We start from the raw sequence: 27,819 nt of genomic DNA, 5'->3' as shown, positions 1-27,819 counted from the left end.
TCTTTGCCTTCAGTATTTATTTGCCATATGTTCAGCAGAAAACATGCATTAAAAAAGAAAAGAACAACGTTCCCTAACCAAAACATCGAGTATATGTCGGAAAAAGCAGCTTTATTGTTACATCACCAAGAAAGTTTCAGTGATCGTAGTAGCAGAAACAACAGCAGAAAAACAACGAGAGACTAGCTGTTATAGTTTAGCCCATCTACCTTTTTTTGCTGTGACGCATTCTTCACGCTGTCTTTCATAGTCGCCCGGTGGAAGCAGGATATATCGTATTTTGTACGTTTTTTTATCGTATCTAATCCTATAATCGACCTGCATAGTTTTCTTGCCTTCAGCGAGTACCTGAAGTGAAAAAGTGACGCAATATTTCAGATTTTGCGGACCTATTACGGAGCTCACGGTTATTTGCTTCACAATCCCGTGTATTTGATATGGCTGTTGGATGTAGTATTTTTTGACAGTTACCGCATAATTGTTGCTATCCTAAAGAAATGTTTGTTGAGAAAAAAGTAAAAGATATTTGTTTGTAATTTCTTTAAGGTTCAAATCTACTCTAGTGCCCACAAAGCTCTTCATTCCTCCAGGAACGATGAGTTGGAGGCAGACTTGTCTGGGAGGATAAAAACACTGAGTTGACACATCGGCTAGCCCCCGCAAGTCATTGCGTAGGCCAGTTACACGTTCGTAAACCTCAAACGATTCTGAATTGAAGTGAACCTGGTGTTTCATCCCACGTGTGGATTGACTAACGCCGGGCACTTTATCTTCTTATCCTTTAAAGGCATCACCCCACGAATCTGAGGTGGTGCGGATTTCAGGTGGAGTATTCGTATACAGGATAGTAGATTATGGAGAGGTAGGTAATTCCGTCCATTTCTTACTAATTGGCGTAAATACGGCCTGGAAGATGCGGCGCGTGCACAGGGCTGGTGCGCTCCAATCGAACTCGTAGAAAATAGCGCGCCGGAACGCTTGAAGCCGTATCTTCCGGCCGTTTTTTACAGCAGGAAGAAATGGACGGAATCCCTCTCTCCCCTCCTCTCCTTAATCTACGATCCCGTATACGAGTACTCCACCTGAAATCCGTACCACCTCATATTCGTGGGGTGATGCGTTTAAGAGAAGTTCATTCTACATACATGTGTACTCCTTCGAGATCTTTACAATTTGGACACATTACTCAAAATATGGGTTTGCTTCCCCTTTTCTCCAACAATTACCACAGAATGATGTGCTAACATGAGAAGACAAAGAGTGAGCCTCATCATCATAACAGTAAAGAGAAGGTTCTACCTCAGATCACGTAACCGGTTAGCTACTATTTAGCCGTAAGCATGTGTGTTTCCACTTCTGAAGAAGGTATATTACTGACCTGATAAGAAAAACTTGCAGAGGAATAGAGATGTGGGTATATATTTAGAGATGAAACACAGCAAACGCAATTTTCACAGCCACATTTACTCCTTGACAATTTCACTTGGAGTTATTACAGGACACTACTCTACTTCTGATGCAGTGGGACCCGTAGCTTATCATAAGTTAGCAGTTCCTTAATACGGTAATCATCGTAACGATCTGAGTTCGCTGCTATCGAGGTTTGCTACATGCTCCCATCCCAGAACTAGAACATTCTGCTCAATCTGTTGCGTTGCGTTACCGGTAGCGTTCGAAGAGGCGCGGTGGAGCCGGAGCGGTTTGGATCGAGATGGGACCTTTGTTAGCACTAATCACCGCTGCAGCGCTCCGCGGCCCCGCTCCAACGCAACAGCATCGAACTTCACGTCGTTTTGAGCATACAACTCTTTTTTTTTACTACAACTATTTTCCCATATCGTACGCTTTCTCGGTCATTTATTCATTTTGCTTTTCCTTTGTTGTTGTTTTTGTCAAGAACTCGCACTCGACGTTTCCATAAAGAGCGCACAAACGGTAAATTGACAGCAAAGGGAGCATCAATGTGCATTTACAACTGCCCAGACTTCTCCGAAGGCGAAGAGCATCTTTAGAGCATCTCTTCTAGTACTCTCGTTTTTTCGTTCGAAAAATTAGAGATACGGTAGTTGGCTTGCTTTACTTTAGACAAAAGTTGTTATGAGTTGATGACTCACACTTATTTTCGACACCTTGAATGGATCAGCATTTGGTGAGAGCGATGCCGCTTCCTGGAAAGCTCTGACATGAACGAAGTTGAACTTGTCCCCTTTGTTGTATGTGGTTGCGTTCACTTTCTCAATTGATCTGATACATTGCTTCTGTGAATAAACTGGCGTCAGGAGAAAAATAAGAGCCCACAGCATTCTGGAATGAATCCTGCAAAAAAAAAAGAAACAATGAAATTTTCAGTGTGTTGAACAATGAATAATTAGTTTTGTATGCTTGTCGTTTTATACAGCACCCAATATCAAATGCATAATTTGCACCGTGAATGCTAATTTTACATTACACACAACAATTGAGAATATCAGAAAACGATTACAATGAAATTAGTATTGAATGATGAACGATGTAATCATGTAATTAATTATTATCATTAATTATGTAATTTACTCTACCGCTTCACGAACAAACACAAACGTTCAGATTATGCGCTCAAGGAGAGCTGAACACAGCTAGGTAGTTTTGCAATACAATACAATACATGTAGGTGAACAGTTACAATTATGTGAAAAAGGTGAAGAAGGAGAATTTACCAGTTGGTTATTTTTTTTCGTATTCTGGACAGCGGTGGGACCATGGCGAATTGCAGAGGTGGGTGGCGGTAGCGAGGACCCTCAAAGGCTTCACCCCACGAATCTGGGGTGGAGCGGATTTCAGGTGAAGGGGGTCGTAGATCGTAGGAGAGAGGGGTGATTCCGCCCATTTCTTCCTAATTGGCCCGGCGCATGTATAAGGATGACACGCCCCAAGCGAACTCGTTGTAGAAAATGGAGCGCCGGAACGCTTGAAGTCGTATCTTCCGAGCCTTCTTCCGTTTTTTTACGGCAATTAGGAAGAAATAAACAGAATCATACTTCTCTCCATAATCTACGACTCCGTATAGGCATAACCCACCTGGAACTCTCACCACTTCAGATTCGTAGGGTGATGCCTTTAAGCTACCCCGACCGCTACGCTCCGCCGTGCCGCTTCGAGCGCATCCACTTACGCAGCTGTGCGTACTTCACGTCGTTTTGACGTGGCTATGGAATTGACTATAGAAGAATGAGAAATCCGAAAAAAATGCATTGGTGTTGTAAGGATTTCGCCCCTTTTACCCTGGAGATCGTACAGTTCATCTCCTCTGTGTCTCACTTACTGCAGTGAAGCGGTGGCTTCGAGGCGTTTGCAACTGAGGCTATACATTCGCTGGCTGTGCAATCGCACCGTGAAATGAATCGAGTCCTACATCGATCGCAGTCACGTTACACAGTCGCGACTGGGCACGTACACAGACAGTGACAACTATAACTGTGGACCTTTGACTGAGGGACACTATACACTCTAAGTTCTACTGTCCAGTTCTCTACAGAAGATCCTCGTACTGTTAAAGAAGTTGTAGGTTATTCTTATGACGACTAACGTATTCGTTTTCATTAGAAGCTTTGGACAGTTGTACAAATAATTTAGCATATACTCACTTTTCGAGATGCACGTCAAAATTGTTGACTATACTTGGATTTTAACTCAACTTTTAAACAATCTCGTCTATAGCTCGATCTCATTCATTAGAAAGCTTTGATTCGGCTATGTTCGCAGTCATTCAGGATCATTAAGACATTCAGGATCATTTCGTTTCCTTGAAAGGAAGTAAAAATTAGGAAACAGTTGAGGAGAGAACATAAACACATGGAAACAAAAAGATCTTCTATCGACTAAGACAAGAAATTTGAAATGAACCCGTCTTTTTGATCAAGAGACGATTTTTAGAAAATACTGTAATTCAAAGTTCCGATCATACGAAACTTGTAGGCCTTTCGCTTTCTAAAACCCCGATTTTGTACGTGCAAGAATTAGCAGCTGATAAATTTCATTTGATGACGAGTTTGATGAGTTTGATGGACTTTAAGTTACGGATTACATAAAGAAGCTTATGGGAATTTAACGCGAGGACTTAAAACTTATACGAAAAAACCTCCTGACGCACTGGTCGACTCGACGAAAGACAACTGCAAGCCGATCATATTGGAACTAAAGGTCAAAAACATCAATACGCATCTTTTACGTTGATGTAATGTATTCATTGAGATGGGCGGGTGTAGCGCAGTCGGTTAGGTGTCTGCACGATCGTTCGGACGTTCGAATCCGTCCTAGTGTTCACGAAGCCTTTCATTCCTCCTGGGTCGATAAATTGGTACCGGATTTGTCTGGGAGGATAAAAACACTGACTTGACACATCGGCTAGCCACTGCAAGTCATTGTATAGGCTAGTTACACGTTCGTGAACCTTAAACGATTCTCAATTGAAGTGAACGTGGTGGCGGGTCCCAAGCGGATTGATCGACGTCAGGCGCTTTATCGTTTATTCAGTGAGATACTTCACAGATAACGCAGAAAAGAAAGAACCCTGCATGACCTTATCAAAATCAACAGAATCAGACCGAATAGGAGGTTCTCGTTTATTCGATCACGTGGAAAATGCCACAGCGAGGTTCATGGTCATCACATACTTCAGTTAGGAAAGTGTTGAATCTTTTCATATGGAAAAATTATTACACACTATCAGAAGAAAAATAAAGAAGTTTTAGAAAGGAGTACAAACTGCTCTAAGGCTCATGAGAATCACACTTTATTGTCATTTACTACGCTCATCTCGGAGGCAAACAAGCGATTAAGGATGAGTTTCGGTAGAGGAATACCCTCACCACTTATTAGAACTACAAGACTTACGTTTTGACGAGACTCAAAAAAATCTTGGTCAGAATACTTTCAATGGTCGATTTCCTGACCAACCTGATAAGATCCCACTTACTGAGATCCAAAGAAATACAATACTGGATGGTCGAATGCTGTTCAAAAAGCGACCAACGTAGCGATAGGACGACACTTAGATGAAATAAATTCAAACTGTCGCATCTGCGATCAAAATACGGGACAAATTCATTAATTCATTACTGTAAAGAAATATAATGTAATAAAAGGAAACGTCAGAGCAATGATACCGAAAAATGGAATAAGTATTCCAACATCAACATCTCTGTGGCACAAAGTGATAAAACCATATATTAGGGTATGCAGAACCTTATTGCGGTTTATCCACTTCGATTTCTAGTGCTCTCAAGATTCGAAAACGAAAAGGATGTCAAACAAATGTCAAAGGAAGAGAAAAGAAATTGTTGCATTACTACGATGGTGTGTGACAACCGTGTTCCTCCTTTCATCCATTCGTATTGATGGTTCTATTCATATTTATTTATTTATTTATTTATTTATTTATCCTACTCATACTTTTTCCATACTCATATTTAAACGCAAATTCTTCTTACAATTCTTTTATGTCAAGTTAAACGTGATCAAAAGCAGAGATGACAATTCTCTATATAAATCCTGGATCTAGCTTAGGAAATATTAACGAAAATACTGCACGATTTTAGTTTATGAGGCTTCCTCCTCGCTCGTTGTACCTAATTATTTGAAAACATCTTGACATGTGCCATGAAATAAAAAGAAGGAAGAACAGACTTCACTAGAAATTTGCTTCAGTTTTATATAGCAAAGTTGGCCGCTTTGAGGACATTGGCTGATGGGTTTACAGATCATCTCTCTTGCCACAAAAGGTGCGAAATCCTCACACGAGATCTTTTCTCCTAGCCAAGAACGCTACAGTAGAACAACGGTTACACATTTTTGGGTGGCTGCCCTAATCCAGAATGAACGAGTTCTTCAGGGGTCCTGGTCGAACGGATTTCGGTGGGTAAGGGGCCTCAGTCAGAGAGGTTCACTTACTTTGCTATCCTTGTACGGCTTACCACCACTAAGAAAGAATAGGGGCGAATTGTTGGGACGAATTTGAAAAAGAGCATATCAAAGCAGAATTCCGGCTACTTAGAGCAAAACATCAATAGAAATTTCGAAAAAAAAGAACTAAAATTGTGAGCTAGAACACAGATCAACGCAATGTTTATTGTGACTGTTGTTAGGGGAGAAACGTTCTCGTGGTCTCCGAAACAGTGGAATCTTGAAAATTTAGGCTCCGCTTATACCTAAGATAGTAAGGACCTTTAGTTTTGATAGTCTTCTTTTGAGAATTTTTTGTACTAGTTTAGATTAAGAAAAATTTTCATTTTGCGCAACAAGGAGGGTTCGCTTACGTGACGAACTCGTTGTCTTATAGGAATGCCATCTGAGTTGTTTGCTGAAATACTCGCTAGGTTTATTTAGTGAATATCATTGTTCCTTTAATATCAATATTCAATACTATTGAATGTTATTGTTTATTTGTTATTGACGTTTAATATTACTCAAATGAGTAGATTACGTTCGTATGAAATTGAAACTCTGAGAGGAAAATTTGAAGTATACAAACTTTTAAATAATCATCAAATGTTGGTGACATTTCAGAATTTTCAACATTTGAATGTTAAGATTCTACGCTTCACGATACTGTACCCGTTAGTGACTTATGTTAAAAAATGTATTAATTTTCACTTAGCACCATTTATACTCGGAGAGCTTCCTTCTGGCAGATAATGAACGACAACGGTAAGGATGCTCAAAATCCTACCTTCGCACTATTCGAATTTTTGACATAAAGTTAACCAGAAATTTCAATACCAACTATTCCATGCTTCCTACTAAAACAGGATTCTCTGGTGGTTTTTAAGACCGATTTTTTCCTGCTGCCCATAATGACTACACTTTTCCCGTGATTATTTGCAAAACTAATTGAAATATACTTAGCACTGCAATTAGCCTCAAAACGTAACAAGCACTGTAGAAGCACTTGAACACTAAACTCCAGCATAATTTTTTCTGCTACACGAATAGATTTCCGTTTTATTTTCATTTTAGTAGTCATTATCGCTCTGACGTTACTTTATTGGCATATTATTCCTTTCTATGATAATCGATTAATGAATTTGTGTCGTATTTTGATGACAGACGTGAAACTTTGAATTTATTCCGTAAAATTTGAATTTATTTCGCCAAAGCATCGTCCCACTCGCTACACATCGAGGTAGCTTTTGAACAGCATAATTCCGATTCAGAATTTGATTATTTCATTGGTTTTATGTTTTTCTTGCGCAGCTTCCTATTCCTGAACGGTGGGTGTAGTGCAGTTGGAAGTAGGTTCCGCTGTAGGTGCAGCGCGTTCGACCGGAGGCTCGATTCTGCTTTACACTTTCGAGTCTTTCATCCCTCCGGGATCGATAAATTGGCATCAAATCCATAAGGGAGGAAAAAAGCACTGAGGTGTACTGGGTTAACCCCGCGAGTCATTGCATAGGACAGTTACACGTTCGTAAACCCCAAGCGATCCTGAATTGAAGTGGACCAACTGGTGCTTCCTAAGATTTAAGTTTGAACGCCAGACACTTTACCTCTTATCTTTTGCTAGTTCAAATCGAGATAAAGGACAAAGGGTCTGACGTCAATCACTCCGCTTGGGATGCGCCCCCTCGTTCACTTCAATTCATAGACGTTTGAGATTCACGAACCTGTAACTGGCCTATACAATGGACTTGCGGTGGCTACCCGATGTGTCACGTCAGTGTTTTTATCCTCCCAGAGAAGTCCGGTACCAATTTATCGACCCCGGAAGTACGAAGGGCTTTGTGAGCACTGCGGCGGATTCGAACCTCCGCTCGATCGTCCAGGAAGTGGAACCTCTGACCGCTACACTACACCCGTCCCCAAATCGAGATAGGTTCGGATTTTTACCATTATCGTTGGTATGCCTTAGCTTGGCGTGACATTGGTGAAAAATCAGCACTTTATTCACTTTATCCTTTACCATTCCTGTTACGCTTGTCAGAAGGTGATCCACTACCGGAAATTCTCTGAAGAGAAATTGAAGAGAAGCTACACTTCAGAATACAACCATCTCCGTCCTGCAGCATCCAACATCATCCAGAAGCAGTCAGATTCCGTTGATCTTGGGCACAGTATGGTAGTTCAAGAGTCACTTGCGTCTTTCATTGGGCGACTCTCAGTCGTAATTCGAAAAATTCGTAGAAAAACAAGGTAAATTCTTGTTCGATTTCTCTTTGAAAAAAAGTAAAGTAAGTAAGTAAGTAAGAAGTAATCATTCCTCCTAAGGATGGTCAGAGAATGACTTAAAGGCATCATCCTACGAATCTGAGGTGGTACGGGTTTCAGGTGGATTATTCTTATAAGGGATAGTAGATTATGGAGAGGGGGGTGATTCCGTCCATTTCTTCCTAATTGCCGTAAAAAGCAGTCCGAAAGATGCGGCGCAGGATTAGCGCGCTCAAATCAAACTCGTTGTAGAAGATAGCGCTCCGGAACGCTCGAAGCCGTTGATTCCGGGCCGTATCACCCTTCTCTCCATAATCTACGATCTCGTATACGAAAACTCAACCTGAAATCTGTACCACCTAAGATTCGTGAGGTGATGCCTTTAATACGAAACTATGTCACTGCAAATCCTGGAAGAGTACTAGGAGGGTGTTACTGACACGAGTGCTAACACCACAACAATGGTTAAACGTGCTTCGCCATATGTATTTTTCTAATGTATGTAACAGTGTTATTTATTGTACAGTACATAATTAAAGATTCTTTCTTTCACCTCATTCTGTGAAAACTAACAAAGATTTGAAAAATTTCAATTTCTTAAGTGGATTTCTCAAGAACTTTTAGTGAGAATTTTTTATGAGAACAAATATGATAATAGCACATCGTATATCATAATTCTGAGTCAAAAAATGCAGAAGAGATTAAAAAATTTGACTTTTCTTACTCCGAAATAAAGACGATTAGAACAAAAAAGAGGGAATAAAAGTATTTTTTTTATATCAAGAGACCTCTGACTATTCGGGATTAGCTTACAACTTTTCTTCAACCCTCTCAAAGTGTCGAAAAATATTTAATGATGATTTTAAATTGATTGATGGCTATTTGATAGAAATTAGTAATTTAAAAACGAATGAATGAAAAAACGAGGAACAAATTTATATCTCCAAAATGTTTTTATAAGTATCATTAAAATTTTTATTTTTAAAATTTCTGTTAAATTTTTTTCAGATTAGTTAATTAGTTGATTAGAAATTTTAATTAGTTTCCGCTCAAATTAATTGTGATTTCCATATTATAACTAATTCTATCCATAATATACAGACAAATTAATTATTTTATCATGTATGTAGTTACTATTCGTCTACTGTCATCGATTTTTACCAAATTATTTAATTATACAATTATTCGACCACACAACAACACAACTGTCAACACATTCTTGATACGAAAACTTTGACCAATAAGTGTTACAGTCGATCATATCCGACTAGGTTATCGTCACATGACCTACTTTAAATGGAATAATTTGTGTCGCAGTTTAGAGTAATCGTTTTCAGCTACTTCTCTACACTACTCATTTACTTGCTGTTCCTATATCCGAACCTAAAAATTAAAGCCAACTACAAGTGAAACGAGTTTCAGATTTTATGGTGTATTTAAAGTTTTTATTATGTCTTGGAATTATATTGTTGCGGTTACCGTCCACATCTTCACAAGGAATTTGTAACTCTGCTCCAACTGCCTCACTTAGGATTACTTGTCAACAGATTACGAATTGGGCTGCTAATACGAGGGTGAGAGAAATTCAGTCAATTATAAAGGATGTATGCTGTTTAAAGTAGCTGTCAAAAAAAAATCACCTTTTTTCTATTTTTTGGCAAAATTTCTGTTTTTTTTTTTGGTTCCCTCGAAAGATGTGCAATGTTAATGTTGAGGGTGTACTGTGCAGGGAGTGCGGTGGAAGAAAAAACTCCGGGCGAAAAATCCAGAAATCAGTGGACAGAAAGGAGTCAGATCCATGAGTTTGTCCGACGATAAACTCAGCGATGAAATGAGATCGCAAAAAAGTATTAGTACCGAAAAATTCCAATTTCATAGTAAGTTCGTTATCTCGGAAGCAGTTACTGTCTCACTGTTTCTATGCTGCCATCTGGTTGCTCCAGTTTACTACATCATTGTTGTAAAGAGTAGCGTCGTCGGGTAAACTGGTGCTTCTGCACTGTTCCACTGTTCCATTGTTCCCTGTCTACTGAATTTATGCAACAGTTTTTATTTCTGCCTATACTTTTCCCTTGGCAAGGTATTTTCCAAACTTTACCTTTTACTAAAAGAAATTTGATAGAAGAAAATTCTCGGCTCTCTTTAACTTCATGCAAATTTTGACAATGGCTGAAATCCAGCAATACGAAACACAAATGGTAAATAAGTGATTAATTCGTGGAAATTTAGGATATCCGACCAACAACACGAAGCCTCGTACTGTCACCAGGCCCAGCAGGACCTACACTAGGAGCCTTTGCTGTATCGGCCGTAGCTTCATCAACATCCCCAACCACAGCTTATGAATGCATGGATATTGGCTGCTTATGTGGATTCTTTGGAGGTATGTTGCTTTATTCGTTAAGGTTGTTTTTTATGTAAAACCTATCAAATTTCGGTTTAATTTTTCCTCGACTTGGATTCCTCCGCCACCAGTAATTGAGATACGATGAAAAGTTTAGCTTTATTCGTACAGCATTCGAATTCTTTATTCATCCTGGTATTATTAAGGTTCTGGAGGTACCAACTGTGTACTTCCTAATGGTCAAACGTTGACGAAAGCTATTCGGAAAGAGTACCGCGTTTTAACGGATGATGAACGGCAACGGTAAGACCGCTTAAGTTTTCGGCTCTGCACTACTTAAAAATTTTAACATAGAAATAAATAGTTATTTCAAAACCAGTTAATCCACTTCTTACACCAGTGGTCCTTCAGGGTCTTTCTAAAGCGCCTAATTTCTGATTTCTGATTTCATTTCTCTTGCACTAGCAATCTCTCCTACCTAAGGAATCGTAGCGAGAGTTAGAGGTGGGCGATGCCATGATGTGCCTATCTTTCGTACGCTTGTTGTGTTGTTTACAAACAGTGTTGACAGTGAGCAGAGAAAATAAGCCGATTAATGGCCACCATATACAATCGTGTAATAAATAAAAAATAAAATAGAGAAATATTCCTTACAAAAATGGAGAACACAAATCGCTTCCAGAATCAACAAGAGCCAAGGCAAAGCCATCGCTTCAGTTCCCACTGCGAGAGCGTCTTCTCCTTATGCTGGGGGATGAGGCAAAACTTAGTAAAAAAAAATCCGGGTATTCGAGAAAGTTGGGTTCAAAGACAGTGCCGTGATTTTTTTTTTCACATACAGATCCTTTAAAAGCAGCATACCACGAATCTGAGGTGGTGCGGATTTCCGGTGGAGTATTCGTATACGGGATCGTAGATTATGGAGAGATTCATTTCTTTATAATTCCCGTAAAAAAGGCGCGCGTGCAAAAGGCTGGCGCGCTCCAATCGAACTCGTTGTGGAAAATAGTGCGCCGGAACGCTCGAAGCCGTATTTCTTCGTAATTGCCGTACGGTCCGTATACGAATACTCCACCGGAAATCTGTACCACTCCAAATTCTTGGAGTGATGCCTTTATTATTAAATAAATTTTAAGAAATAAATAAAAATAGAGGAATAAATGAATACATGCCGAGGATATACTCAAGAGCAAGTGATTCAAATAGAGAATTAACGTCGTGGCAAAAATTAATTATTGCCGTTGTGAGTGATTATTGTTGAAGAAGTCCAGTAGTTGAACGCCCGCTTCCATGAAACAACAAACAGTGCACCTTATCTTGTAAAATAATACAACAAAACAAAAACAAAAAAGCATGTAAATAAAAATGTTATGTTTACAGTTATAATACAGCAATGTGGACAATCAAAAGTAATGGTGACTACGACACACTCTCAAAAATTCACTCACAATTCATCACTTCACCAGGAGCTCATTCAGGACCTGCATTTTTGCCATGGCATCGAGAATTCATTAAAAGGTAGTGTATTTCTTAGCAGATTTTTTTCACTCTTAAAACTAAAAGGTAAATTCGTCCAAGTGAATCCTCCTTGATGTCATTGTTTACCATCTCATACCGAATGATGAGATCCGACACTCAGTATAAGAAAATCAAAAAGAAAATAAAACCTTTAACCCTGATAAATGTAATAAATACAATAGTTGGTGGTGTCGTTCTCGGACAGCGATAAAGCTTGAACAAACTTTTTTTTTAAATTCCGAGAAATCTTGGCATTTGTAACAAATCGAGATTACATAATTACGTACTTTTTTCATTATTCATCAAAGCCTCAGTTAAGGCAAACCGACGATAATAAAAAAAAATTCACAGCTTTCTTGGTTTGGTTGGACAGCTAACAATAATTTTTTTGAGCACCTCTCTAATTAATTTTTGTCTCTATTCACTTAAATAGTGTTTGTATAAAGAACCAGTAGCTGAAATGCCTATAAAAAAATGTATATGACATACAGCCATTAGTTCCTTCTTGTCGGATCGTGGATGATTTTCAGCGGATTTCTGCGGAGCAAGCGATACAATGCTTCCGGTTTTTAGGTAGATATAAGTTGAAGTTCCGAGAGTTTATTTAAATATTCACGTTGTGGTAACTCCGCTGAAGACACTCAGCATCGATTGTGTATAGCGTTTACAGAGTTTTCTCGCTAGGCTATAAGGAATAGATTACTCGTGTCAAAAATCGTCCCAATTTTCCATACCGTATGTACAAAAATATATCCCTATAATTCATCGTTCTCCAGAAGTGAGTAAAAACGTCACTTCTATAGTAAGAAAATAGAACATAAAAGAAAAAAGTGCTATCTAAAGCGTTAAAAAATGTATTTATGTAAATATTGTGTGTGGGTGTACAGCTTTCTGTAAGAGGTTCGGATGTGACTACACGATTGCTGGTTGGGAATCGCCTGAGTGCCAACCACGCCCTTCACCCATTCGGGGCCCCATCGATAAGTAGGTACATAAATGACTTGTCCGGAAGGGTACAACACCGATTTGGTCATCGGCTAGCCCCAAGAAGCCATCACAAACCGCACATACCTCCGTAAACCTCAAACAATCCTGGATTGTAGCCGAAAAGGACATCTCGTATGAATTTATCAACACTGTGCACTTTATTAATTTTATATACTTATCTTTATTATAAACGATAAAGGGTGAAGTGTCTGGCGTTAAAGGCGTCAGCCCACGAATCTGAGGTGGTACGGATTTTCAGGTGGAGTATTCGTATACGGCATAGTAGATTATGGAGAGAAGCGTGATTCCGTCTATTTCTTCTTAATTGCAGTAAAAAACGGCCCGGAAGGTACGGCGAGCCGGCGCGCTATTTTCTACAACTAGTTCGATTGGAGCGCGCCAGCCTTGTGCACGCGCCGCAACTTCCGGGCCGTTTTTTACGGCAATTGGGAAGAAATGGACGAAATCACCCCCCTCTCCATAATCTACTATGCCGTATACGAATACTCCACCTGAAATCCGTACCACCTCAGATTCGTGGGGTGATGCCTTTGATCAGTCCGCTTGGGATGCGCCCCCACGTTCACTTCAATTCAGAATCGTGTGAGGTTTACGAACGTGTAACTGGCCTCTACAATGACTTGCGGTGGCTAGCCGATGTGTCAAGTCAGTGTTTTTATCCTCCCAGACAAGTCTGGTACCAATTTATCGACCCCGGAGGGATGAAAGGCTTGGTGAGGGCTAAGGCAGATTCGACCCTCCGACCGATCGTGCAGACAGCGGAACCTCTAACCGCTACACTACACCTGGCCATAATTATTATATATTTTTATATTTAATATTACGTTTTTTAAACTTTATCCTTCATTGTTATTGTAGATTGGAAATCGCCCTCCGTCGTGTCGATCCAACCCTAGCTCTTCCCTATTGGGACTCCGCTCTCGATGGTTCCTTGCCATCGCCAAAAGATTCTGTGATGTGGGGTAATGAGTTGATGGGTTCACAAGGCAGTGACGGTGTAGTACGGACAGGAGCGTTCAGAAGTTGGCCGACCGTAGATGTGAGTGCAAGGAATCGGCTTATTTAGTAGTAAATAAACAATATTCGAACTCACCTTAGTTTAAATAAAGAAATTTGCTTTCAGGGTACTCGCATATTCACGCGTAGCATTGGGACAACAGGTAGTCCGCTTAGGGAAAGTGACATAAGCACCATACTTGCTACTACGGATATTTTCCAAATTCTTGCATTTACGGCACCCCAACCGGTAAGTGAGGCTGCAACTCGCCTTTTAGTTCGTTTTTTATGATCTTTATTTCTCTAAAACCTGTAACAAATGTAACTTTTGCTCCAACATATTTTATTTATATATATATTATTGCAAATTTATATTATATTTATATATTTTATTATATTTTATTTCACAAGGATCACTTAGAAAACAGGATTCACATATGAATCTTTCAAATCCTATACGCTGAACTATTAAGGGTTGTCCTAATCCTGCTTCATGGACAGCTGTCGAATATGTACATGGTGGACCACACGTATTTGTTGGAGGTTAGAAAATTAAGAATTTAAGAATTTGTTTCCTTCATTTTTTTAGCAATTTTAAATGGTGGGATTTCACGAATTTGAGGTGCTAATAAAATTAGCAACCAACGTTTCCACACTGACAATGGTAGGCAAAGTGATTCCCGATAAAGTTCATGGATTTTTTCAAGTAAAGATCTTTATTTAGAAAACGAAGAAAAGAAAAAAAAACGCAATGTGAATGAAAAAGATAGCTCGACGGATAGCAAACACAAGAATTTTGTTGTGTGTAAGAAACGATTTTAGGGTTATAGAAGAGTTAAAAACATTTAATAACTATATTACCTATATTTCAAGTGAATTTTTGAACGATTTTGAATGTAGGAGACATGCTGGTCACCACGACCGCCACCAATGATCCGCTGTTCTTCAATCATCATTCGATGATTGATCTGATATGGGAGCTATGGCGTACTGCACAACAGGTTTGTGAACGTCTCGAACAATATTTGACTAGAACGATAATTTTCTGAGTAAAATTAAAGTGGTCCTAAGAAGAATTGACGGATTTCAGTTACAACACTACAGTGTCAAGTACTAAAGCTATTAGAATGATTTGATCGTGAAAAAAATGAATGAATGAAAGATTCAAATTGAATCACTCATTCATCATTTTTTTTCACAATCAAAACAACAACATGAACAGAAATCTGCCGAAGTTCTCGCGTCTTCGAACTTCGGCAGATTTCTGTTCATGTTTTCTTTTTAATAGCGTGCTAACGACGTTTTTAGACAGAACCCGTATTTGCTCGACTTTTAGGCTTTTTCGCCGTTTTTAGATGTCCGAATAGAGGTTGATTGGAACAATCTTACATTTATTCCCGAAAGAGACTCACTACCCTGAGTCACTGTTTCGATAATCCTTTAAAGTGGTGGAAACGGAAGCCCTATAAGGACGGAATTTACAGACGACAAAATTATTTCAATTAACCACTATTTACGCCTCTAAAGTCGTCGAAAAGCAGAAACATCGAGCAAATGAGAGTTCTATCTAAAAATCTCCTGGCACAATAATAGAGACCTTCGTAAGTAATCATTTAGTCGCGGGCGGATCGAGAAACAGTCTATCCGAACGACAGTCCTACATGTAGCAGTTCTTCACATTACGCGAACAACACAATGGAACCGTTCTTTCCGATGGTGAATTTTGACGGATTATCGAATCAATACACAGGTACGGTGCTTTTTTCGGAATGTTACTTAGTACTAGTTGATAAGTTTTAGATATTAAATAGTGAAAATTCCAGATAATCTTTATCAATTCGCTCCACGACCAACATGTGCGTTTTCAAATACTGGCGGATGTGGATCAAAGTGCGTACAAATCCAGAGTAGTCTTGATATCGCCAGCGAGCGACTGATTCCATGTTTTAGGTACTTATTCTGCGATCTCTCACATGGCACACCTCGTTGCGCATCGAAAATATTGATTGGTGGAAATTGTGGTGGCTATACGAACAGTAAGGTTTTCCTAAAAATATTTTATTCAATTAAATTTTCTAAGTGAATAGAATATCTGTTTTTTTCTATTTTTTTCAAAATATTACATAATTTTTCTCATCTATGAATTACTGCATATCTTTCTTTCCTCTGCGGGATTTCTGGAAAAATTTCTACTCGCTATCGATCGAGAAATCGATGGAAATTCATGTGTCTGGATAGAATTTAAGTGAATTTATATTTGAAATATTCTCGAAGGTTTTACAGGAGAATTTGTATGAGTAAATAGATCCACAATTGGTAGGGAAATGGAGAGAGAGAGAAAAATATAATGTTGACGAGGGATGGATCTTTTCAAGGTATCTCTTCATCGGACTCGGGAAATAATAATTCAAAATTTGGAAAGAATTTTTGCACGGTTAGCTATGGCAAAGCAGTGAATTACCTTGCTACTGTACGAAGAGTTATGGTTTTTGTAAGTGAGGTTTGCTCTCCCATTATATAAAAAACCTTTGAGGAAGATGAAAAAAAGAGAGAAAGGAGGGATAGAATCATTTGTGCTGTGAAGCTACTGAGATCTATCTGGAATGAGAAGAATATGAGAGTATTTTGATTAATTTTATCGATTGATCTGCTGAATGATAGCGGAATTTCTTTGAACAGACAACAACTAAACAATACTTTTCTCAAGCTTTCCAATCATTTTTCAAAATAATAATTAAGAAATTTCCGAACGAAATACGTACAAATACAACACATAGAAATTTTCAGATGAAGATCGATGTTACCTTGGCCAATGTAGCAACAATATTTGTGCTGTAATACCTGTACGTATAGTCTTTGATTCGTATCGTTCCAGATTTTATTACGGTATCGTATTATCGTATGATTTAGACCCCAATGCCTACTACTCAACCACCGATCATTACAACTACACCAGTTGCTCCAACTCAAGAGGTATGCATCGGCAACAAACGCGGATTAGATTTATTGTCGTTGTTGTTTGTTTTTTTACACAAGATTTTTTAAAATTTCCTAATAAAATTAGTGGATTTTGCGCAGACGTGTTTCAACGAGCAGCAATGTTGTGGACCATGGGCGAATCGTGGCGAATGCACAAGAAATCCTGTTTATATGAGAGTATGGTGTAAGGCAAGCTGTTCTATTTGTACACCAACCACATACAGCCTTAACATAGGTGAACTAGAAACTTCACATAATTTTTGGCCTTTTTTAGAATTTTTAGAACACTTTTAGAATGTTCAAATCGACACATAAGATGTGCCAGTTGGGCAAGCCGCGGTGAATGTCGGAACAATCCGGCGTGGATGTCAGAAAACTGTCGTTCAGCGTGTAATTTATGCGGATTGAATCGAGCACAAATTTGTGGCGGTGGAGGAGGTCAAGTTTCCTCTCAAACCTCCTCATTTCTTTGTTTATTACTCCAATCACAAAGTCAAATATTGAAAAATTGTAGCTTATCTGTTTGTTCGGCGGATTGTTCCAGGAATGTGCGAGTAGCGCAGTCGGGCAGAGGTTCGGCTCTGCCCGACCATTCGATGGTTCGAGACCGTCAGAAAGTCAACTAAGGCTTTCTTTCACATGAGGGTCGATAAATTGATACTAGACTTGTCCGGAAGGATAAAAGCACTGACTTGACACATCGGCTCGCCCCCGCGAGTCACTGCAAGGCGACTGCACGCGCGTTCATGAACTTCAGACGTTTCTGAATTGAAATCAAGCGCGTAAGCGGATCCCAAAGAGATTAATTAACACCGTGCATTTTATTTTATTTCATTCCTTAAATTACTCCCTCCTCCATTTTGTCCTGAATTTTTGAAAAAAGTCATTCTTTCAGTAAGCTCCACCTTTTAAACAAAAAACAACCGCCAAATCACATGAATTCAAGTAATTTTTTTCCATCCCTTCTTTTCTTTTTTTTAATTCTTTTCTTCTTCTTTCTTTTTCTTTTCTTTCCTTCCAGAATCTTCCAAAAGTTTTCTTTTTAAAAGGTGATGAGGCGCTTGAAAGAATAAATCACTGCTGGCTTTGATTTCTTCCAGGCACTGCCTGACGGAGACGAAAGCGTCGAAACATTAGGTATTAATATAATAAATATCAATACCAAACTTGGCCATAGCTCAAGCAAATCAATAAAAACCTTTTTTGAAGAATCAATAGACTGAGAATCGATGCTGTATTACCAATAAAACGTTGCTATTTATAGTTCTTACCAACCCTTAATTCTTAGCAACCTTCTTAATGTTCCTCAGAATAAAATATTCCTATTTATAGGAACACCTTCGACATCACCGATCCAGACAACAACAACAACAACCACTACAACTACGACAACTACAATGGCACCAGTTAACAACGGTAGGTCGTTGAAGCAGGATTCTGCTTCGTTTCGATCGAGATTCAAATGACATTGGCGAGTTTTTTAAAAGCATCCCAACTTGTTGAATGCAAGGCACAAAAATTAACTTTAATTCAATCATTTGGATTAATTTGAATCACCACAAGCTAAAGTACAAAGCATCCCATGCTTTTCTCTCCCAATTTTTTTCTATAAGAACTAAGGCTAACCTGTTTCCTTTACCATCTTAAAGGCATCACCCCACGAATCTGGAATGGTACGGATTTGCGGTGGAGTATTCGTATACGGGATGGGAGACTATGGGGAGGAGGATGATTCCGTTCATTTCTTCCTAATTGCCGTAGAAAAAGGGGCCCGGAAGATACGGCTTCGAGCGTTCCGGCGCACTATTTTCTACAAGGATTTTGATTGGAGCGGTGCCCCTTCCGGGCCGTTTTTTACGGCAATTAGGAAGAAATGGACGGAATCACATCCCTCTCCATAATCTACTATCCCGTATACGAATACTCCACCTGAAACCCGTACCACCTCATATTCGTGGGGTGATGCCTTTAATTCCCATGAATTCAGTTTTGCGCAATAAGCAGCGAGTATTTTCAGGAATTACTGTAGTCAAATCAGAAGGATCTGAAGCTTTGTGAAGTTGCGTAAGCGGCAGCGATGAAAGCGGTGCGGTGAAGCGTAGCAGCTGGGACCGAAGTGGGACCATTGCGAACCGCAGCGAGGGTCTCCTCGATGCTTACCACGACGCTCTACTGCACCGCTTCAACTGCAACTGCACCGACCTTCATGTCGTTTTGTCCCGATTATACTACTATATTAACAGCTTCTAGCATTAGAGGATACAAAAACCAAGGAAAAGTGAAAATATTTGATTTAGTATGCATAAATCAGCACTACTGCTGCATAGCATGGGCAAGCCGTGGATACTGTACTTCATTCTTTCAACAAGCTTACATGACACAGTACTGTCCAGCTGCTTGCACTTTCTGTGGTGGATCAGTATTCGGTAGCACATGGAACACTCGAGGTTAGTGACTCTATGTCTATGCAATTTTAACTACTAAATGCAAATTACTTCAGACTGTTCCGATGGGAATCAGAATTGTCCTGTATGGACCGCTCGAGGAGAATGTATCGCGAATCGGGCATACATGTGGGAGAACTGTAGGAGATCATGCGGGTACGTTTATTTTCGGTAATCTTCTACATGCTCTCCAATAATAATAGCATAAAGACATTGAATTATGTTGAAATTTTTTTTGGTTTCGTAAATCCTATTGAAATCAATTCAAATGAAAAGCAAAAGCGCAATTAACGGCGCTTGTCATCCAACCCAACAACAAGTGTTCCACATGGCTCCATGGGACAAGGTCCGCCAGGCAAACGGAGTTGCAGTGAACGCGCCGCGTACGCCAGGGACAACACAAGACCCATTATTTTTACTGGCAAGAAGTTACCGGGACGAAAGATGCGGTAACAAAGAACTTTGTTACCACATCCTTAGGCCTGGGAACTTCTTCTCATACCATTTCTGTAGAGTTTGTTAAAATCTAAAAAATAAATGAGTTTTGATTTATGATCTAGAACTTCTTCTTAACTTATTATTATTTGTGCCATTGATTGTATATATACTTACAGGGACACAGTAAACATTTTTCAGTAAATACTTCCAATATTTCCAAATACTCCCAATTTCTCATCTTATTCCAGAAGTTTTTTTTTTTTATTTTTTGAAAAATTCCCGCTGCAAATAAGTCAGTATTTGTAAACAATAATGAATAGTAATAATGAATAGTAAAGGAACTAGGTGATGGTATTAGTTACAAATGTTAATAAAGCATGAAGAAACCTCGTTCAGTTCTTCGAAGGAAAAAACTATTCTTTTAAAATTTTCGTGACCTTGTTTTTTTACGAGCTTTTTGGACATATGGTTGGGTAAAGCGACACCAATAACACCTGATTTTAGGTGTGTGCTGAAGATGTATGTAGCGTAATTGAGAGCATGTTTTGTTCTCAATAACTTTTCTTTTAGTTTTCTTAAAGTTTCTTAAATTTATCATTGTCATCGCACTTTTTTTTGTCAGAAAAACCTCAACACCTAACGCATTACTGGTCTTTCAGAGCATGCAGCCTAAGTATTTTATCCACAAGACTATCAACTTGCGGATTTTCAAGACGTTGGACAGCACGGCGCCAGCCGATCTCAGAGTTTCGTATAAGTCCACAATCACTTCCGCTACTAAGGCAATCCGCACTCTTATCACATCGGTCGGTCTCATTGCAACCAGCGCCGAGAGGACGTCGATGGCAGCGGAATCTACAATTCAGAAGTCCGCTCAACAGGAGGAACAGGTTATTTTACTTAAAGGCATCACCCCACGAATCTGGATTCCGTCCATTTCTTCCTTATTGCCGTTAAAAAAAACGGACGATACGGCTTCGAGCGTTCCGGCACGCTATTTTCTACAACGAATTCGATTGGAGCGCGCCAGTCTTGTGCACGCGCCGCATATTCCGGACCATTTTTTGCGGCAATGAGGAAGAAATGGATGGAATCACCCTCCTCTCCATAATCTACGACCAAATATAGGCATAACTCACCTGAAACCCGTTTTTAAAGGCATCACCCCAGAATCGTGGGGTGATGCCTTTAAAAACGATGTTACCGGTATTAAACACTAATGTCAACTATGCAAATGTTTTTTTTTCTCGGAGAGACAATAGCAAACAAAAACCGAAAAACTGAGTCAAGTCATCAGCAATTTGAACGAGTGCATAGAATGATTTCTGGAATTCGAACATCACAAAATTTCAGCGTTAGGTTCATCAAAAGCTCTAACACAAACTTATTCCAGAGCACGATCTCTTAGACCATATCTCTCAAGGAGAAAACCACTAGCACAACACAAACTGCGCACCACAATGAGGAGACCAATGCAACCTCACCATCGATCATCGCACTCAGCACTCAGAGTAAACAAGAGACGAAATGGTCCGGCTCGTCCAACAGGAAGAGCTGCATATCCACAAGGATGATGTTTTGTGAAGAATCAAATCAGGTTAAGACATTTGAAAGGGTTTCCTTAGAACATTCCAATCTCCTTACTATATTTATATATATACATTCTCTCTTAATTAGAATATCCATAGAACACACATCATAGTTAAAAAGATCCAACAAGAGTTCCCCAACTCTAGAAGTTTCGAAACAACTGAAATCGTATTGTAATTTTAAAAATATTGCCAATACACTGGTTACTGTCTGATTATATATTCTAGAAACTTCCTAAACATGAGTGCTCATCCATAATAAACCATTGCTTGAATTGTCGAATTTATTGAATTTATCAATGAATAAAGAAGAAAAATATCAAGTTTTAAGCAATTTTATTTAATAAGAAAACTAAAGTCATATATTTTGCTTTCACCTTATAACCCTAATTTAAAAATCACCCATAATGCAAATGAGCACACTTTGGTCTTCCCACGATCAGAATATTTCAATTCATGGCAAAAGACGTAGTAAGTATAGTTTGTACGCAATTACGTACGTAGCTTCTTTTGAGGGGGTGCGGAGAAACGTAGCGGTTGGGAGCGTACTAAGACCCCTGCTGGCACCACCCATCGCTGCACTTTGCGATGGTCCCCCGTTCCCAACTGCTGCCTCCACCGCGCCGTTTCGAGCGCGTACGCAAATGCACCGCAACTACACTCGTGATTCATGTCCTTTTCACCCGACTATAGTTAGCTAAAAGCGTACCTGTGCCATCAACAGCCCGAAGGTGAGTGGGTGGATAACAGTGCGGACTAAGAGTTAGCGCCGACACTGAAGGTAGGTTCGTTGAATACAGACATGCTGGAGTGGAATATACTGCACTGAGTTCGGAGAACTTCGGTTTACTTTTTTGAAATGTTTTTTTTTCTGAATTTTTTACTCACTCTCAGTGTGATGAAGGATAGCTATGAGCACTACCTATGACGCCTTGCGAAAGCCGACTGCTGCATCAATTCAGTTTTCTAATTCTCGCAGACAAACTTGATACCAGTTTTTTTTGACTGGGACGAGCGAAGTGTTTGATTGGCGATGGGCGAGACTGTACCGTTGCCCACTTAGATGATGATGGTAACTTCTAACCATTGCGCTAAATCTACTCTTGGGTGCATGCAGAATACCAAAAGAAGTGATCACCACAAAATTCTATATATTAGGTGGATAGTAGTTCTGGTAAATATCCCAAGATAGACTATTTGCACACATCAACACAGAATAAATTCGGTCAGTAAACCAGTCTGTAAAATAGTTATGAAGAAGGAATAAACGTGAAACAAGCTGACAAGAGGGGATAAGAGAGATGATAACGACTACCACATTTATATTTTGTCTTAGTAGATGCCTTTGTATTGTTCTAATACGCAATTTCGTAATTTCAACCCAACAACAATTTCCACGGACTACCGAGTACCTTGTCTTGTTTGATGTTTGTTTGATTTCTGTTTAAAAAATATCAAGGAGTGTTCAAATGCTAAATCAGAGTTCATTCAGACAATCTAATTCATATCTAACAAATTTTATGCCTAAAGTGTTGCATAAAGCAACATTAGCCATGCAATTAACGGAGGAATGGCTTCAATTTCTAACTAACTCCAATAGAAAATTGAACTAGCTATTGCAATGAGAACAACAATAATCCAACAATGAAAACAATGACCAGATATAATATTAACGTATAGGGATGCATAAATTCCAGTACGGAGGAAGAGCACCTGAGAAGTAACTGCGAAGAACACACCAAGCAAAACATCAGCATCTATGACGAAAGTAGATCGTCTTAACAGCTAAAAATACACAAATTTTTATTCGGAAGGTCAATCTATTTGCCTTGATTCTTTAAAATTGCAAGTCGAAAAAGTGTAAAAATTGTATGCATTGCAAACTTTTTTTAAGAAATGTCTACTTCTTACTGTTCAAAATTTCCTTGAACTAACAAAAGAAAAAAACTGGCCTTAATTTGTCCTTAACATCTTCGCTGCTTTCTTATCCGCAAGCGCTTTTAACTGTTCCGCAACGATAGCACGCCTTTCATCCAGGAATTTCTTGAGTTCTACAGGATCCAAATCTTCTCTTTGTACTTCTATACCGAGCGTTCGACATTGCTTTATAATTTGACGGCAAATCTCCTATAAATAACGTTGGTTAAAAAATAAATCAGAAAGATATCTGTATAAATGTTTTCAAAAAAGGAAAATTTATAGTGAAAAAACACTGCATAATCTAACTACTATATTATTGCAGCAGAGCATTCACCGGATAAGGTATAGTTGGAGGGGAGAGGCACTCAACCGCGCTATTTTATCAAGGAGTGAATAACTAAGTCATTCAGGGGTTTAAATTCTAAAGATAAGTCAAAGAGGATCTTTGACATGTAGGCTAAAAATACCAGAAGAAAAAGACAAAGCTTTCAGAGATAAGAGCGCGATTGAGTGTCCCACTCCCTTTCCAACTACACTTTACCCGCATTCTACTACAAAAAATCAACGAGAAACCACGCCTATAATCACTACCGAAAAATTCTGGATTAAGATTCGTCTCGGTCCATATTTTATGATTTGTTAGAAAGGGGGCGATTCTCTTAGCGACTCGCTTAAAAAAAAGTTTATTTCGAACATTACGCGCATTTCGTTCATAATAGAGAGCTGATGGTGCACAGAGTTTCATTAGTGGATGAATTATTCCTTATTTCTAGCAGAGCAAAAATAAGAATTAAAGGATTGAATCTGTCCCTCCACAAAATTTAAAGTGACCGTAAATTCAGAGGTTTGAGTGTAAGCAATCTACGGAACAGAGGTGTAGTACACAGAAAATCCAAATGTGTGAACAAAAATATGTCATCAAGGAACCAAATTTACAAAAGCCACACATTTCTATTGTAGAATGAAAAGGCAACATTCCATTTAATGTAAAAAAGTACAAAACAAGGGATGCAGAAAACATAAGGCAAAAAAATCACAACCTGTAGTGGGACTCCCACCAAACATTTATCCTTAGACTTCACTTTAGCAATTTCGTAAATATGCTTCACAGAGAGTTTACCGGCAATTTCATCTGAAACATAAAATTATTAGCAAGCGTAAGGGCGCAGATCTATTCAAAACGATGGAGCCAGTATTTAATCGCAAGGTATTTTATAAATTCGCATTAGTTTCAGAAAATTCCCTTCTAAATAATCCTAATTTTTCTTTAAAAAGAAGAAACTGAATCTTTTAGAATGATAATTTTAAACACAATCAAAACTGTGTTCAAGAGAACAATCACAATGTCTGAAGCGCAAGGATTTCGATAGGACATCGAAACAATGTTTCATCGTCAAACAAATCTTACTGTAAGAAGATTACTAAATTGCCACGTAAAATATGAAGAGTACCTTTGTTCGATTTTCCCCTTGCAATTCCTGCTGCTTGTTTCAACAACCACGATGTTGCCGGTGAGCAAATTTCCATAGTGTACGTTCGATCTGGCTTTACTAACACTCGGGTAGGCAGAGTAACCCCTGCAATTCGCGCAATAGCAAAACTAATCGCATAACCGAAAGCAAAAGTGAACCAGAACTTTTAGATAAGAAGGATACCGACGTTATAACGAAAAACTGAAATGATCGCTAATGAAGATGTTAGAACAAATTGTTTGCCATAATTTTCATATGAAACTCCCACCAATTGGTAGAAAAATAGTAGTAAGAGTACCTGGCTTGATGTGTCCCGTCTCTTTGTTGAATTCCTTGCAAAAATTGGTCACATTCAAACCACGTTGCCCAAGTTGTGGACCCAGTGGCGGTGCAGCAGAAGCCATTTGAGCTCTGTAAAAACCTTGTTGGTGTTTTAAGGAGAGAAAACCAGTATGTTTAGCATTAAAAAGCAACAGAGCAAAAATTAGAGTTAAAAACACAATGGACTTGATGAAATAAGTCTCACTTGATATTTGTTCTGAGTAAAGCATTATGCACAACTTTAACTACATCCTTCCTCCTGACACGAGCAACACCCTTTGAAGCCATATCTCCTAGAATTAAAGTGAAAAGAAACAGCAAAGTAATAACCAAGGAAAACGACAGACAGAAAATAAAAATGAAACCTGTCAAGGTTCAAACCACAAAATGGGGTAAAAGGAACCCGAAAGCTGTAATGCTTCAACTACGAGGAGAAAAGAAAGTGTTCTCAGTCGCACATGACAATTTATTACAAAACCGAGCAATTAAAATAAAGTAACAAACCTCACTTCCAAATTAATCCCCTCATGTCCGCAAAACCACGTGAAGTCATCACGTAAGTTCTGCGGTACCGTAGACCTTAGGCACAGGTAGTAGGCAGTAGCAAGGCATTCCCTCGATGATTATGTAGTTATAGAAGCATAGTTTTTGATCCTTTCCAATAGTGCTATCCAGTATTATCTGGCTCGATGTACCGACACTTCGCGGCGGGAGACCCACCCATTTGCAGCAGGACATTTCCACTGCGAAAACAATTGGAGAAGTATTTCCGCTGCGTCTGCGGACAGGTTTTTATTCGATATTAGATTACGGGCTTAGTAAGAAATTAAATCCATGTTGAGGAATGTCAGTTTACAAATAGTATACCATGTAATCATCTCAAACGATGTAAATTATGGTTCCATAATTAAATGGTCGTCGAAGGAATGCCTTACTATTCAGTCGAGTACTTACTACTGCATATGAAATTACTGACGTCTTTGATTATTTAAATTTTTTCCGACGAAGGCGATAACGCCGAGAAGTTAGCTCCTAGTAGAGATCAATACCTATCTTGACCACAGCTCAAGCAAATTAATTTATAGTTGGGTCAAAACGACATGAAACACGGACTGTTGCGCAAGCGATTGCGTTCGAAGCGGCGCGGTGGAGCGCGGCGGTTGCGATCGTGTAATGACCCTTACTACGGCCACCCATTTCTGCAGTTCCTCATGATCCCTTCTCGATTCCAGCCGCTGTCTCCACTGCACAGCTTCGAGCGCAGCCGCTTGTGCAACGGTCCGTGCTTCATGTCGATTTGAGGAAACAGTAGAGTTCGGCTTATAGGTTATGGAAACCAGTCCTCTCATCTTACCCTAATCGTCGTAGAAAAACCGTGTGGAAGACAGCGTTGTTTCCTACGAAAGCAGTTGCAACGGAGGAGGAGTTCTGCTGAGGGGACCGGAGCGTGTACAGGAGGCCGTGTTCTAGCGTACCTCGTAGAAACAAACCCCGTTCCCTCGCCGTTTTCTTCTACGACGATTACGGGAAGTTGAACGGAGCCGTGCTGGGTTACGTAGTCAACAATCCGAACTCCACGCTTTCCCTGAGGTTTCCACAGTAGGTAAATTTCGTGATACATTGCTTTCAAAGGCGGCATATCACGAATCTGGTATGGATTTCCGAGAGACAAAGACTATACAGGGCTTAGATTCCAAAAATGGGTAGGATCCCCCTCATTTCTCCCTGCATCACTGTAAACAGACGGCTTCGGAATGCTGTTCCTTGCGACGTCTTCTATTGCAGCGCGCCACCCTTGCACCCCGCCCCCGCCTGCGATTCGTCGAAAATCTATTCGGACGACCCGATCGACAATTCATTTCATTCGATTTCATTTTCTTATGAATAATAGAGCAAGAATCTGAAGTGATCCGTAATATAGAGATTTCGTGTTGTCCCGGTGGGATGAAAAACTAGGCATAAAGAAATGTGTACAGAGTTGTAAATGAAGCTATTGCAGAAACGTAGTTACAGAGCGGAATGAATCCAGGACCTTGAGAAAGTGAGATTGAATTTTCGGTTGCTAGAAATTATGAGCAGAAGGGGATGTGATATGCTTACCAGAATCAGGTTCTCGGATTGAACATTTGTTAAGCGCTGAAAAAATGAAATTTGAAATAAAAAGTGGAAACATTATCAAATTATTCGAAATATTATTACTGTTATTATTATAATTATTACTTTTGCTTTTTTATTATTATTGTCATTATGGTACTATAGTTAAAAAAAAGGAAGAATCAAAGTTGTTACGCTATAACCTCGCAAACTGTTGTTAGAACATCAAAGTACCACCAAAAATACATTTATTCTGAGGATATTTTTCTTGTCTGGATGGACGAAGTATTCTCCATCGAGCCCATTAATTTTCGCACAATCCACCGAGGTGGAGTGGTCAGCTGTTCCCCTAGTTTTACCTCAAAGCTTTGCCATTCTGCTGCTAGCAGCATTCTCAGTGCTGATCGTCTACCAGGCTGCAGTTATCCAAGTGTCGTGATCGATAACCTATTAATAGATCAATTAGTTTGATTAGTTTAATTTTAGTTTGATTTGTTTACCTACTTCACAATTTT

General features: G+C 39.2%; 3 protein-coding genes across 6 annotated transcripts; 1 reads left to right on the top strand and 2 right to left on the bottom strand.

Moving 5' to 3' along the window:
• Positions 1-189: 189 nt before the first annotated feature.
• Positions 190-7,939, bottom strand: RB195_011634 (uncharacterized protein; the record flags this gene model as incomplete). Of its 2 annotated transcripts, XM_064193144.1 has the most annotated exons (6): positions 190-348; positions 406-489; positions 2,115-2,168; positions 2,232-2,316; positions 4,936-5,028; positions 7,830-7,939. In XM_064193144.1, the coding sequence occupies 6 exons, from the start codon at positions 7,937-7,939 to the stop codon at positions 190-192; spliced, it is 585 nt and encodes a 194-aa protein (XP_064050727.1). The 2 variants fall into 2 exon arrangements, with proteins under 2 accessions (XP_064050727.1, XP_013296840.2); XM_013441386.2 differs by lacking the exons at positions 4,936-5,028; positions 7,830-7,939 and having other exon boundaries at positions 2,115-2,303.
• A 150-nt stretch (positions 7,940-8,089) lies between these two features.
• Positions 8,090-21,482, top strand: RB195_011633 (uncharacterized protein; the record flags this gene model as incomplete). 2 transcript variants are annotated; one of them, XM_064193142.1, is made up of 20 exons in its annotated part: positions 9,609-9,755; positions 10,411-10,564; positions 10,732-10,828; positions 11,906-12,043; positions 13,910-14,090; positions 14,175-14,297; positions 14,521-14,590; positions 14,948-15,048; positions 15,665-15,797; positions 15,871-15,937; positions 15,998-16,083; positions 16,835-16,890; positions 16,958-17,020; positions 17,126-17,261; positions 17,321-17,464; positions 18,359-18,442; positions 19,324-19,473; positions 19,527-19,626; positions 20,568-20,798; positions 21,302-21,482. In XM_064193142.1, 20 exons carry the CDS (start codon positions 9,609-9,611, stop codon positions 21,480-21,482), a joined length of 2,442 nt encoding a protein of 813 aa, XP_064050726.1. The 2 variants fall into 2 exon arrangements, with proteins under 2 accessions (XP_064050725.1, XP_064050726.1); XM_064193143.1 differs by lacking the exons at positions 9,609-9,755; positions 11,906-12,043; positions 13,910-14,090; ... (9 more) ...; positions 19,324-19,473; positions 20,568-20,798 and adding an exon at positions 8,090-8,092 and having other exon boundaries at positions 10,411-10,549; positions 15,998-16,088; positions 17,126-17,210.
• Positions 21,483-22,165: 683 nt separating this feature from the next.
• Positions 22,166-26,849, bottom strand: RB195_011632 (uncharacterized protein; the record flags this gene model as incomplete). 2 transcript variants are annotated; one of them, XM_064193141.1, is made up of 11 exons in its annotated part: positions 22,166-22,272; positions 23,237-23,282; positions 23,450-23,460; positions 23,522-23,624; positions 24,458-24,549; positions 24,869-24,994; positions 25,188-25,300; positions 25,416-25,427; positions 25,486-25,503; positions 25,715-25,789; positions 26,701-26,849. In XM_064193141.1, the coding sequence occupies 11 exons, from the start codon at positions 26,847-26,849 to the stop codon at positions 22,166-22,168; spliced, it is 852 nt and encodes a 283-aa protein (XP_064050724.1). The 2 variants fall into 2 exon arrangements, with proteins under 2 accessions (XP_064050724.1, XP_013296843.1); XM_013441389.2 differs by lacking the exons at positions 22,166-22,272; positions 23,237-23,282; positions 25,715-25,789; positions 26,701-26,849 and having other exon boundaries at positions 23,451-23,624; positions 25,416-25,498.
• Between the last annotated feature and the right edge of the window lie 970 nt (positions 26,850-27,819).

This window comes from Necator americanus, chromosome III (assembly GCF_031761385.1).
Source record: "Necator americanus strain Aroian chromosome III, whole genome shotgun sequence".
NCBI classification, from domain to species: domain Eukaryota; kingdom Metazoa; phylum Nematoda; class Chromadorea; order Rhabditida; family Ancylostomatidae; genus Necator; species Necator americanus.
This window is presented reverse-complemented; position numbering and strand designations above follow the sequence as displayed.